Here is a 14,217-nt window from a genome sequence, read left to right as displayed (position 1 = left end):
ATAGCCTTATTTAACAGGGGAACGGCGTAAACGCCACAATACAAACTTAAATTTGGAAATACAGAACAAGAAGGTTTACCCAAAAGTTGACGTTTCTTTGACATTATGACGCTATTTTCAAGAGAACAATGAATATTCTTTGATTGCGAGAAGACTTAGCAGAGCTGAATTAATCAACACGAGGTAGCAAACAACGACTTTCAGTTGGCACATTGGCTCAGGCCATACCTTGTGCACGATATGTTCAAATGGGCCACCGCATTGGGTCAAGGATATGATGTCTACCGAAGGATTTACGAACACATGAAGATTAGTGCTAAACCGCCTTAGACAAGAGTGATTGTTGTGAATCAACAAAAGCACCTGTTATCAACTGCTATGGCAACAAAAAACACTTCTGTTAAGAATTCAAAAAATGCGAGAGGAAGGGTGTGATACAGCAAGAGAAGACTTTATTTATATATTTCACACAACTTAGATTTTTGTGCACTGGTCGACCAAGAAAAACATTGAATATAACTTTTATTTCAAAGATTACTGATATTTTTGTTTTTTATAGAGTAATTTAAACTTGACTTGGAAAGGATCTTTTCAAGGCTACCTGCCCATCACATTTGAAAATTATATTTCGTATAACTTTTACTATGACTTCAATAACAAATTAATATTTATTTACTTTACTCCGCTAGACTGAAAGAGCGCACATCTTTCTCGGAAATAGAAGAAGAGTTGAAGTGAACTTGAAAGATCAATTTTAAAGTTCAAACAAGGCTTTAAACTGCTTATGAAATTTAAGATTCGAAATCGCCAGCTTTCGCTAATCCAGTTCATCATTACCGTATGGCTTGTTTTTCCAAATAACAAATTTAACGCAAAACGAGATATGACTGATATAAATGACGGCTATTATTAGAAAATGGCGCACAAATGTTGCGGTTTAAAGTCAGTCTTTTTGGTTCTCTGCTGTGTTTGGTAGTAGCTGCAGATGTTGTCGTGAAGGTATTGTTTATGCACCCTTATGTACAATCCCGTTCGGATCTATGCACGACTTCTTGCCGCCAGCTTTTGGAAAATTTTTGCATCTCATTCTCTTTGGCCAGCGAACGTGATGTAGGCGCATGAAAGGAGCACAACCTCTCTTCGCTTGTTTGCAAGTCGAGCGACAAGGAGGAAGTGGGTCTGTGTCATTCGGTCGGCATTCAGGAGCGTACATAGAGCAAAGAAAGAGCTTCAGATTCGGAGAACACTTGCCTCCAAATAGTGGCCTGAGCTGTTGGAAATAGACGGCTTCTTCCTCTTTGATGTTTGGTAGTGAGGTACGGTTGTAGCCAATACCCTGGCAGAAAGGTATTTTTATCCTTTTACATTTCTTTACAGCGACTGAGGGTAAAGGTGTCGTTAGGGATCCTTTAGCTGAATTTCTGTTTGGTCCTATGCATATCTTTTGGCCGAGTTTCGGAAAATTTTCGCATCTCATTCGCTTGGGCCACGAAAAGCCGTACTGGCGCATAAGAGGCGCACAACCTTCCCTTGCTTGTTGGCAAAGTGACCGACATGGGGGAATTTCTTTCCTATAGTTCGGCTGACATATAGGAGTATAAATGGAGCACAGAAAGAGCTTCAAGTCCGCCGAACACTTGATCTCAACTAGCGGCCAGAATTGGTGAACTTCAAGCGCCGCCTCTTCCTGTGTGTCGTGGTTGAACATGTTTGGCATGTAGGTGAAGTTGTAGCCGATACCCTGACACAAAGGTACTTTGATCTTCTCACATTTCTTAAATGGGGTTGTTTTCTTCGGAAGAACAGGCTCTAATGGATGAGCTGTCGTTGACGTTCCGTTCGCTACAATTCCGTTTCCTTCCATGCACGGCTCATCGCCACCGTGTTCAGGAAACGTTTTGCATCTCATGCGTTTGGGCCAAGAAAAGCCATACTGACGCAGTAAACGCGCACAACCATCTCTTGCCCTTTCACAAATCGAACGACATGGTGGAACTCTTTTTTTGACGTTTGGCTGGCAGTTTGGAGCAAACATGGAACAGAGGAAAAGCTTCAGGTCCGCCGAACACTTGATCTCTAGTAGCGGCCAAAATTGATGAACTCCAAGCGCTGCCTCTTCCTGCGTGTCGTGGTTGAACATGTTTGGTATGGAAGTGAAGTTGTAGCCAATGCCTTGGCACAATGGTATTTTGATCTTCTCACATTTTCCTATTTTACCAGAAACGCAGGTGAGCGCACTCAAAAGCAGCAAGGTCGTGAAAACGACGCACTGAATTTCAGCCATTGCAATGGTTCTTGTGAGAGTGTTGTCGATATCTGACTCAAGCCCTTTAAGTACGTAATTCTTGTCAAAATGTTGATGAAATGTTTATCCTAGCTTAAGGTTTCGCTAACCAGTCAATGGCAATGACCTTGTCTGGACTGTACAACTGATACGATTAGCTAAACGAGATTTACCGAAAATAGTGAATTTGATTACTGAGCTTTATAGCTTTCCGCAAATCTTTATTGGCTACGATTTGTTTCGATTAGTTTTGCCTTAAAGTGAGATAGAACCCCACTAAACGTCTGTAAAAAACCCTTTTTGTCGAGAAAAATGCACCTAAAGTTTGTGGAATTATGAAAGCAAAATCGACCGGCATGAGCTTAAAATTTTTAGCACACACCCATAGTGACAGTTTTAAAAGTTTAAGCATTTAAAGAATCTGAAGTTCTACCCCGATGGCATTTAAAAGGAGGAAAAAGCGAAGGAAATTGGTTAGCCAATTCTTGTATAGAAAATCATTTGTTCCGGTTCTTTTGTGTATACTCTAATCTAACGGGAAACGTTATGTTCTTTGATACTTAACATTTTTATTCATTCATCGAAAGTGGGTACTAAAAATATAACTTAGACTGATGTGGGCTTTACAGTAGAGAATGACTCTTTTTACCCTCCGGTTTTTTTTTTACATTTTCGTGGAACGAAAGAGGCCCATACAGAGCTAGGAAGTTTTTTGCTTTTCAAGAAAACTGAAGTGGACACGGCATGTAAATTATTTTATTATCAAGTTACACCAGGATACAGAGAAAATTGCGTGAGCTGAAAGGATTACAGGTGGAAGATGATCATCACCTGCATAAGAGGCTCGTCGCCTGAAAAGTATACCTTTGTTTTCATCCTTGCCCTTGTCAAGCTATGTTTTAAAAACATTTTCAAGGACAGAAAAAAAAGCAAAATAAGTGGGCTGATGAATTTTGAGTGAAGGATTTCTTCTACTCAAGCAGGGACTTAAGAGACATTCATGTACTTAATCAACATTTTCAAGGACTCTTCATCCATCTTGATGGTCTTGCCTTGTATTGACAATACCTAAAACTTCGGGAGATAGCGCTACGTCTGATTCAATAGCTTTCTAAGCAACATAAGCGGATATAAATGTTGTAGTACTTGAAAATTTAGAAGGAGATTAACATTTGGATCTTGAGCAAATGAAAACCTTTCTACACCACTTAGGGATACACCGCCCTCAAATGAGAATTTCACTCAGTCGAAAGAAAGCGACGTTTATTCAGGATAAAAAGAACAACAATAAAAGAAGACAAACAATAAAACCAAAATAGGCAAAAACAAAGACTAAAAAAATTAAAACGACAGCAACAAAAAATTACGGGCTCATTACAATGCATTTAACTTCAACTCCCTTCAAATCAATCTCCAAAATGGGAGCTACTGGAGCTTTAAACATGCTGCGGTTCTGAAATATATTTGTAGATGATCCTCTGTAATTGATGTCAGAGACTTAACAAATAAGATCTTGGCATAAACGCTGCCATTGATTAAACACCGCATCGGAAACGCAAAAAAAAAAAAGCCAAGACAACATCAAATGCCGGAACGTTTATTGGAGTTAATACGGTAATTATACCTCTCAGAGACATAACCTTAAGATTCAATTTAATTGCAATTAAAGATTAAAGTAAAGTTAAAGTACGTTATAAGCATATCTTTTCTACGTGATTTTTGGTAAGTATTCCAGTTTTTGTTAAAAAGAATTTTTGTAATTCATTTCTGAGAGTGAAACAGATAGGTTGTTTCATGCAGATGCCGTATTAATTCGCTGTGACACCGTAGCGTTTATCAAATTTTTGGTGTTTCCGATGCGACCTTAATCAAAGGCGGTTTGGGTTTTATTTTTTCTTAAAAAGGAAATCATATTTACGCGGGTGATCAAAGGTCCAAGGTTAAAATTCCAGCTTGTTCAGGCTCAATCACAAATCATCGTCAAGCTTCTAAAACGTGCAAGGCTCTGAAGTGTTAGAACACGTTTTTCGCACGCAGGCTTAAGAACTAAACAAAATATAGAGGAAACACTGTGTGCATTGGACCATACTTTTGACATGCTTCTCAAACGCTTTTCTCGTGTATTTCACATGTATATCAAATTTACAAGTAAAATCTGTGGTCACGCTCTCTCGTGTACTTTCTGCAGTTGTTTAAAATGAATTTGCGGATCCTTATTGCGTACCTCAATGTGAATCCTTCGAGACTCGTTATGGTGAGCTAGTGGCTTAGTGCTAGAGCAAGGAAGTCTGATATTCCATTCCTCGAGAGGGAATCGTAAATTTTCCTGTGTCTCATGCTTGTGACGTGACCAAAAATATATTTCTCTAATTCATTACCGAGCTCAAAATTTAATCCATTTCTCATTCTATTAATTTGATAGCACTTAAATGAAAGATTGAAGCCAATTCAAAACAAATACGCTCTAAATCCTACCCTCTTTCTACATATTTTGTGAAATAATAACAAACTTCCCGGATGCTCCTCTTTCGAAAATTTCTTGCCTAAATTATTGAGTAAAGGACCATTTGAATATTGGAATTGCAGCGGAAGACAAGGAAAATAAACACATTGACTTCAGCTTTTAATTAGTTTTGGTTTGTTTGAAAAAACCGGGTGGTACGTCTTTTTCAAAGGAGTTAGTTTACTGTCAGTTTATCTGCAATAGTCGATTTACCATTCACCCGTAAGTCAAACAAAGTTATACTTCGGATGTCAGTATGCTGACATGGCTAAATTCTAATTTGACACTAAATACTATTAGTCTTTTTTTCACTCTTATTTCAGTAAAACGTGATTTTTTTTTTAATCTGATCGGCAATGTTGTGTTTGACGAAGATATCTCTTTGTGTTCTATATGCGTTTGGTCTGTAGAAGCGACGCACTCAGCTGTGCCTCTTTTGCCACTGTCTTGTTCTCACCCCATTTTGACGTCATCTGTGACTTATTATTAGACAGACCCTTGGAAACATGAAATCTCTTTAATTATTACATTTTTTACTTAGAAAACACAAGAATAATACAACTACTCACTGTATGTTGCAAATACAATCAGGTGGACAGCCTATAACTACTATTACTTACAATTAAATCTTTTGCTTTCAATACGTTTACAATACTTCGACTACCGACGAATACTTACGACTGCTCACGAAGAAATTTTCGCAATATATGACTCTACTTCATAAAATTATACTATTCATTATGCTGACTAGTTTCCCAAAGATGCCAATCAAAAATATTTCAAAAAGAAACATGCGCTATTATAGGTATGACCGCACATAGCCACATTGGAAAATGACTTTTGACTGTAACTCAACCTCCAAAACTGGAAGTGATAGCAATCAAGATGAAATACCATTCTTCACAATTTTTCCACGAGGCTGGTGTGTTTGGGAATTTCTTGCTGTCGAGTTATTGTCAATGCACTATTACGTACCATTGCATTCCGATCTACGCGTAGTCTGTTGCCGTTAGCTTTGAGAAAATGTCTGCATCTCATCGTTTTGGGCCATCGAAAGCCATACTGGCACATAACAGGGGCACAGCCCCTTTTCCCTTGAGTAAAAAGGGAGTGGCAAGGAGAAATTTGGTCCGTGACATTTGGTTGACAGGTAGGAGCACAAATGGAGCAGAGAAAGAGCCTCGGGAGCACTGGTTGCTAATGGGCGGAAGGAATTGATAAGCTTCAAGCGCTGCCTCTTTTTACGTCATGTTTGACATGTAAGTGAAGTTGTAGCCAACATCTTCACACAAAGGCATTTTCATCCTTTCACATTTCTTTTCTGCGGTTTTATTCGTTGAAAGAACAGCCACCCGTCATCCTCTCACATTTCCTAACTGGGGTTATTTCCGTTGGATGAACAGGCACTGAGGAATGAGGTGTCATTGAGGTTCCATTCGCTACAATTCCGTTTCCTTTCATGCACGGTTTATCACCGACGAGTTCAGGAAACGATTTGCATCTCATGCGTTTGGGCCACGAAAAGCCATGCTGACGCATAAGAGGCGCACAACCATCTCTTGCCCGTTCAAAAATCGACCAACGTAGTGGAACTTCTTTTTAGACGTTTGGCTGGCAGGTAGGGGAATACATGAAAACAGAGAAAGAGCTTCAGGTTCGCCGAACAATTTCGCTTGGTTCTTTCTTATGATCTCTAGGAGGACGGACGCATAGATCACGTCACCATCAACAAGATTTTCCTTCTTTAATAATAAATAATAATTGGTCTAACCACATTTTGACATCGTTTGTTATTTATTACTGCGCATACGCATAGCAACATGGAATCTATTTGTTAATTTCATCATTATGCGAAGAAGCAGAACAGCTGTCGTGAATATGAACTTTTTTTCTGTTTCCTGTATGATATGAATGCATTCATACACCCTCTTTGAGATAACCCTCAAGTTGTTGTACTGCATACACATGCTGTAACAACATTACATGTAACTTGCAGTAAGTAGAAATATCGGTAACCGAATCTAGCTCCAGATTTTGTCTGGCTGGTAACTATCAGTTGATTTAGAAACACTAGATACCCAAGAAGTAGCTATCTCATTTGTTGGTCATGACTATCTATACACCTTTTTCACAAAACTGCATAAATTTCTGATCATTGTTCTTACATATATGTTATTATTGATCACTCAGAAATCAAAGGAAGCAAAATTTGAAACAAAGCCATGATGATTGCTGATCATTTTGGAATGATATTGAATCATTACAGACAAAACTGAACTTCCTACTATTATGCCAGTGATAAATCAAACTGTAAGAGCATTTATGGAAGAAAAAAACTATCAGTTAATAGAACATTACAGTTGATAGTCCAATTTAACAGTCTTTCAAATGTTCAAATTCAGGCTGTTGATAGCTTATTTCAAGTTATTTAGTTTGAGGTTTTGATTAAGAGAGGTTAGGCCTGTGCTCTGCTCCCGCTACCCGATGTGTCGGTGGAAGAGACGGCTGCACTCAGGCCAGTAAATCTAAGCTCTATGATAGCTTTGGATGGGGATATTTAAAACTCTACAAAACTTATTCTGCTTCCCTGGTTATTTTGTAATTATTGGCATTAACTTAAGGGTTATATTCAAGTTAACGAGCGTGATATCTTTCTGCTTCTTTCTTTTTCTAATGTCGTAACCTTTTCGCCACAGGAAAGTTTTTCAACCTCAGCACTAGAGGATCTCAACGGGGTTAACCATTAGCCGTAAAACAGAAAAAAAATTAAGCCGTTAGGCTAAAAAATTGTTAAATTGTATCCGTTCGCAGTGAAAATAGTTAACCGAGAAATTTTCTTCTGCTAACTTTAACGCAAAGAAATCAATTGTTAGCTGTAAAATGGCCAAAATTAATAAATGAGAAAGCTTCTTTGACCAGTAGGTGAAAGAGAATTGAAATGACAAATCTTTGAAATGGAAATTTTAAAAATGACGCTTCGAGATAAGGAAGTTAAACAAGGTTATGGATAGGCTGGAAAACTGCATAATAAACAAACAGTACAAGAACAGATTATTGGCAACAGTAAGAAAATGAGACCCGAGTGAAACGTTAATCTTTTCATAAGCGAAACTTATTCGAGTGTCCACCATGCCAATTTGACGAAAGAGACATGTTGATTTAGACGTAGAACATTTTTTGCCCGTTGTATAGTCGTTCCTAACACGAATTCGAGACGGATTTTATTGAACTCAGGATAAATTCGTGTCCCGAACTTCTGCATTATTTTAAGCGCACGTGAAGATCGGCGCGCGCAAACGAAAGCTGTTTTAAATTTGAAAAAAATGGGACTAACAGTTATTTTGCCTAAGACGGCAAAATAATTTAGCAAATTAGGTGTAAAAATTGTCGAATTTTATCCGTTACTGTTTAAAAAGGTTAACCGTTAAATTTTTCTTCTAACTTTAACAGAAAGAAATTAATAGTTAGCCGTCATATAATGGCCAATACAATGGATTCTCAAAACACAAATAGTGAACTGAACAGCAGATTAAGGCAAGTTATGTGGATTCCAATGTTGACCTCTCGCGGACTTATAAAATTACTAACTGAAGTCAGTTCTAAATAAGCGTTACCATCCATGGAAAACGTCTCTTCAGCCTCTGAGCTGCTAGTACATCAAAGGATTTTATAGTGTGATTTTATGTTATTGTAAGTTGTGACACGCTCTAGAACCCACATAATTGTGTCTTTGCCACGGGGTTGCTAGACTTATCGCAAAATAGCCAACTCCAGACGAAATGACGAAATGACAGCCAAACGAGTTTTACTAGTTCCCAGTCTTCGCGACAACTTTGATGATAAAAGAGCTCTTCTTAGAGGGAAGAAAAGATTTGAAAGAGATCCAGCCCGGTTTGAAGGTTAAAACAGAACTTTAAAAATATCAAACTGAGAAAAAAAATGAAAAAAATGCGTGTCGTGTGCTCCTACAAGCCGCCACATGGAATGACATCACTGTAGAATATCCGTTAGCAGATGTGCACTTGGCAGGTAAATCTTGTCAGTGTCATCTCAGCAAATTGAGCTTTGCGCGTTAAAAAGGCCTCAAATTACATGCTAAAACACGCAAATGCGGGTGCCAAGTGCATGTGGTAATGCTTGTAAATCACACGCAAGACAGAATAATTAATTTGTAACGTTTGTGTTCTGATTCAGTCCTCAACCTTTAACCAGATGGTTCCTAGCTTTCTTAGTCAGGTTAACATCGAAGAAATGGAATTAACCATCTCATTCCTCAAACAACCACAACAACAACAAAACAATAAGCCTAACAAACAAATAAAAAACAACTGCAGAGGAAGGACTATTTCTTTTTCGTAAATTCTTAATTACGACAACGAAGACACAAAGAAGAGGTTATTTCAATAACTTCACTCCGCTCTTTTTAGATTAAACTTTCAACGGAGAAAATAAGAGAACTCCATTAGTTATTTTATGAGAGGCAAGGCACTGCAAAAATGATGCGGTTTGAACTTTGTCACCCAACTCTGGATCTAAAAGATTGTGTTTTAAATATCATATAAAGGCAAGAAAAGAGGCTCGCTAACTTTAGCTGAAATAATGTCCAGTCCTTCAGGGTGTCGCAGATCAAACACTATTTCTGAATGAACATAACTTTTGTTCTTTTTTTTAACCTCCTGATAACTCTTCTCTGTCAATGTTTGGAATAAACACGAGCTCTTATTTTTATTGGTTTTATTCCAAACGGATATATTGCTACAAAAATATTTTCTTCCCGGTCTTCAAAGCCAAAGTAAAAAGAAAGAAAAGTAAATTACATTGAAATCAGAGATAGTGTTCGATAATAATATTAATAGTGATGAAAATAGAAATTAGGGGAATTAAATTCAACTCAGGCGTTTATTTGTTTACTTGGACAAGCATTTGCACAAGATGTACCCAGTTCACGGAAGGTGTGTTTGGAAGAGTCCTGTATCATTACACGGATTTAATTAGAAGCAGCTAAGAAGATGTGAAAATACTTCTTAACGTGTAGATCAAGTTAGTAACCAGGCCATTTTGCTTCACTCATTCAGATTCACACTTTAACTCCCAGTAATGCCGGATTAACATGTAACTTCTCACTATAACACTCATACATTATTTAACAAACAGGTAATGAGAATACTCAAACTTATCAGGTAGAAATTGTTATCCTGATTTAACACCAGATTCTCATGACTATTCTGCAAGGAAATGCGTAGCAGTCAGGGAGAATTAGATCATTGGAATTTAAGGGTCAACTCAAGCGCAAACACAATAGCCTTATTTAACAGGGGAACGGCGAAAATGCCAGAATACAAACTTAAATTTGGAGATACAAAAGAAGAAAGTTTACCAAAAAGTTGACGTTTCGTTGACATTATGACGCTATTTTTAAGAGAACAATGAATATTCTTTGATTGCGAGAAGACTTAGCAGAGCTGAATTAATCAACACGAGATAGCAAACAACGACTTTCAGTTGGCACCTTGGCTCAAGCCATACCTTGTGCACGATATGTTCAAATGGGCCACCGCATTGGGTCAAGGATATGATGTCTACCGAAGGGTTTACGAACACATGAAGATTAGTGCTAAACCGCCTTAGACAAGAGTGATTGTTGTGAATCAACAAAAGCACCTGTTATCAACTGCTATGGCAACAAAAAACACTTCTGTTAAGAATTCAAAAAATGCGAGAGGAAGGGTGTGATACAGCAAGAGAAGACTTTATTTATTTATTTCACACAACTTAGATTTTTGTGCACTGGTCGACCAAGAAAAACATTGAATATAACTTTTATTTCAAAGATTACTGATATTTTTGTTTTTTATAGAGTAATTTAAACTTGACTTGGAAAGGATCTTTACAAGGCTACCTGCCCATCACATTTGAAAATTAACTATTACTTTGACCTCAATAACAAATTAATATTTATTTACTTTTCTCCGCTAGACTGAAAGAGCGCACATCTTTCTCGGAAATAGAAGAAGAGTTGAAGTGAACTTGAGAGATCAATTTTAAAGTTCAAATAAGTCTTAAAACTGCTTATGAAATTTAAGATTCGAAATCGCCAGCTTTCGGTAATCCACGTCATCATTACTGTATGGCTTGTTTTTTCAAATAACAAATCGAACCCAATATATGACGAGATATGACTGATGATATAAATGACGGCCAATATTAGAAAATGGCACCCAAATTTTGCGGTTTAAAAGTCAGTCTTTTTGGTTCTCCGCCGTGTTTGGTAGTGGCTGCAGATGTTGTCGCGGAGGTATTGTTTATGCACCCTTATGTACAATCCCGTTCGGGTCTATGCACGACTTCTTCCCTCCAGCTTTTGGAAAATTTTTGCATCTCATTCTCTTGGGCCAACGAACGTGATGCAAGCGCATGAAAGGAGCACAACCTCTCTTGGCTTGTTTGCAAGTCGAGCGACAAGGAGGAAGTGGGTCTGTGACATTCGGTCGGCATTCAGGAGCGTACATAGAGCAGAGAAAGAGCTTCAGATTTGGAGAACACTTGCATCCAAATAGTGGCCTGAGCTGTTGGAAATAGACGGCATCTTCCTCCTTGATCTTTGGTAGTGAGGTACGGTTGTAGCCAATACCTTGGCAGAAAGGTATTTTTATCCTTCTACATTTCTTTACAGTGACTGAAGGTAAAGATGTCGTTACGGATCCTTTAGCTGAATTTCCGTTTGTTCCTATGCATATCTTTTGGCCGAGTTTCGGAAAATTTTCGCATCTCATTCGCTTGGGCCACGAAAAGCCGTACTGGCGCATAAGAGGGGCACAACCTTCCCTTGCTTTCTGGCAAAGTGATCGACATGGGGGAATTTCTTTCCTAAAGTTCGGCTGACATATAGGAGCATAAATGGAGCACAGAAAGAGCTTCAGGTCAGCCGAACACTTGATCTCGACTAGCGGCCAGAATTGGTGAACTTCAAGCGCCGCTTCTTCCTGTGTGTCGTGATTGAACATGTTTGGCATGTAGGTGAAGTTGTAGCCGATGCCCTGACACAAAGGTACTTTGATCTTCTCACATTTCTTAAATGGGGTTGTTTTCTTTAGAGGAACAGGCTCTAAAGGATGAGGTGTCGTTGACGTTCCGTTCGCTACAATTCCATTTCCTTCCATGCACGGCTCATCGCCACCGTGTTCAGGAAACGTTTTGCATCTCATGCGTTTGGGCCAAGAAAAGCCATACTGACGCAGTAAACGCGCACAACCATCTCTTGCCCTTTCACAAATCGAACGACATGGTGGAACTCTTTTTTTGACGTTTGGCTGGCAGTTTGGAGCAAACATGGAACAGAGGAAAAGCTTCAGGTCCGCCGAACACTTGATCTCTACTAGCGGCCAAAATTGATGAACTTCAAGCGCTGCCTCTTCCTGCGTGTCGTGGTTGAACATGTTTGGCATGGAAGTGAAGTTGTAGCCAATGCCTTGGCACAATGGTATTTTGATCTTCTCACATTTTCCTATTTTACCAGAAACGCAGGTGAGTGCACTCAAAAGCAGCAAGGTCGTGAAAACGACGCACTGAATTTCAGCCATTGCAATGGTTATGGCGAGAGTGTTGTCGATATCTGACTCAAGCCCTTTATTTACGTAATTCTTGTCAAAATCGTGATAAAATGTTTATCCAAGCTTAAGGTTTCGTTAACCAGTCAATGGCAATGACCTTGTCTGGACTGTACAAATGATACGATTAGCTAAACGAGATTTACCGAAAATAGTGGATTTGATTACTGAGCTTTATAGATTTGCGCAAATCTTTATTGGTTACAATTTGTTTCAATTAGGTTTGCCTTAAAGTGAGATAGAACCCCACCAAACGTCTGTAAAAAATCTTTTTGTCGAGAAAAATGCAACGCAACTTTAATCAGTTTAGCCCTAATTTTTTGTAGATTAATCTTTTCATGTCAACAAAGATTTAGCGCCCATTAATCATTATGGCTTTTGATCAATCTCCGGCAAAGTTTTCTCTGCCATTTCCCCAAGTTCGAAAACGTTTTCATGAGCAAGACAGCAAAATCAGCTCGAGACTGATATCTCTGTGATCGCTAACAATTTCTGTTTCTTTTCTGTTTCTTTATTTCTCATTCACTTGGTGTGGGTTGATCTCGATTCCTTACTTAAAGTTTGTGGGATTACGAAAGCAAAATCGACCGGCATGAGCTTAAAGTTTTTAACACACACCCATAGTGACAGTTTTAAAGTTTAAGTATGTAAAGAATCTGAAATTCTACCTCGATGGCATTTAAAATGAGGAATTATCGAAGGAAATAGGTTAACCAATTCTTGAATAGGAAACCATCTGTTGCGGTTCTTTTGTGTATACTCTAATCTAACGGGAAACGTTATGTTCTTTGATACTAAACATTTTTATTCATTCATCGAAACTGGGTACCAAAAATATAACTTAGACTGATCTGGGCTTTACACTAGAATAAAACTCTTTTTATCCTTCAGTTGGTTTGCATTTTCGTGGACACGAAAGAGGCCCATACAGAGCTAGGAAGTTTTTTTGCTTTTCAAGAAAACTGAAGTGGACACGGCATGTAAATTATTTTTCTATCAAGTTACATCAGGATACAGAGAAAATTGCGTGAGCTGAAAGGATTACAGGTGGAAGATGATCACCGCCTGCATAAGAGGCTCGTCGCGTGAAAAGTATACCTTCTTTGTTTTCATCCTTGCCCTTGTCAAGCTATGTTTTAAAAACATTTTCAAGGACAGAAAAAAAAAAGCAAAATAAATGGGCTGATGAATTTTAAGTGAAGGATTTCTTCTACTCAAGCAGGGACTTAAGAGACATTCATGTACTTAATCAACATTTTCAAGGACTCTTCATCCATCTTGATGGTCTTGCCTTGTATTAACAATACCTAAAACTTCGGGAGATAGCGCAACGTGTGATTCAATAGCTTTCTAAGCAACATAAGCGGATATAAATGTTGTAGTGCTTGAAAACTTAGAAGGAGATTAACATTTGGATCTTGAGCAAATGAAAACCTTTCTACACCGCTTAGGGCATCGGATACACTGCCCTTAAATGAGAATTTCACTCAGTCAAAAGAAAGCGACGCTTATTCAGGATAAAAAGAACAACAATAAAAGAAGACAAGCAATAAAACCAAAATAGCCAAAAACAACGAAAGAAAATTAAAACAACAAGAAAAAAAATTACGGGCTCATTACAATGCATTTAACTTCAACTCCCTTCAAATCAATCTCCAAAATGGGAATCACTGGAGCTTTAAACATGCTGCTGTTCTAGAAAATACTTGTAGATAATCCTCTGTGTAACGGCTGCCACGCCTTTGCCACCGGACATTGATTCGTTTTAGTTTGTTTCGTGTTAAACGTGTTAAACCGCAATAGTGACGTTACTGTTTGTCCAT

General features: G+C 38.3%; 2 protein-coding genes across 2 annotated transcripts; both read right to left on the bottom strand.

Moving 5' to 3' along the window:
• Nucleotides 1–432: 432 nt before the first annotated feature.
• Nucleotides 433–4,569, bottom strand: LOC149034240 (uncharacterized). The gene has a single exon (XM_089194575.1). It carries the CDS (start codon nucleotides 2,282–2,284, stop codon nucleotides 1,007–1,009), a length of 1,278 nt encoding a protein of 425 aa, XP_089050701.1. The 5' UTR covers nucleotides 2,285–4,569; the 3' UTR covers nucleotides 433–1,006.
• A 5,948-nt stretch (nucleotides 4,570–10,517) lies between these two features.
• LOC149034239 (uncharacterized) lies at nucleotides 10,518–13,997 on the bottom strand. Its single transcript, XM_089194570.1, has one exon. It carries the CDS (start codon nucleotides 12,365–12,367, stop codon nucleotides 11,090–11,092), a length of 1,278 nt encoding a protein of 425 aa, XP_089050696.1. The 5' UTR covers nucleotides 12,368–13,997; the 3' UTR covers nucleotides 10,518–11,089.
• Between the last annotated feature and the right edge of the window lie 220 nt (nucleotides 13,998–14,217).

This window comes from Pocillopora damicornis, chromosome 14, assembly GCF_964200805.1.
Source record: "Pocillopora damicornis chromosome 14, jaPocDami1.2, whole genome shotgun sequence".
In the NCBI taxonomy this organism is placed as follows: Eukaryota; Metazoa; Cnidaria; class Anthozoa; order Scleractinia; family Pocilloporidae; genus Pocillopora; species Pocillopora damicornis.
The sequence above is the reverse complement of the archived record's forward strand: the minus strand, read 5'-3'. Positions and strand labels throughout refer to the sequence as shown.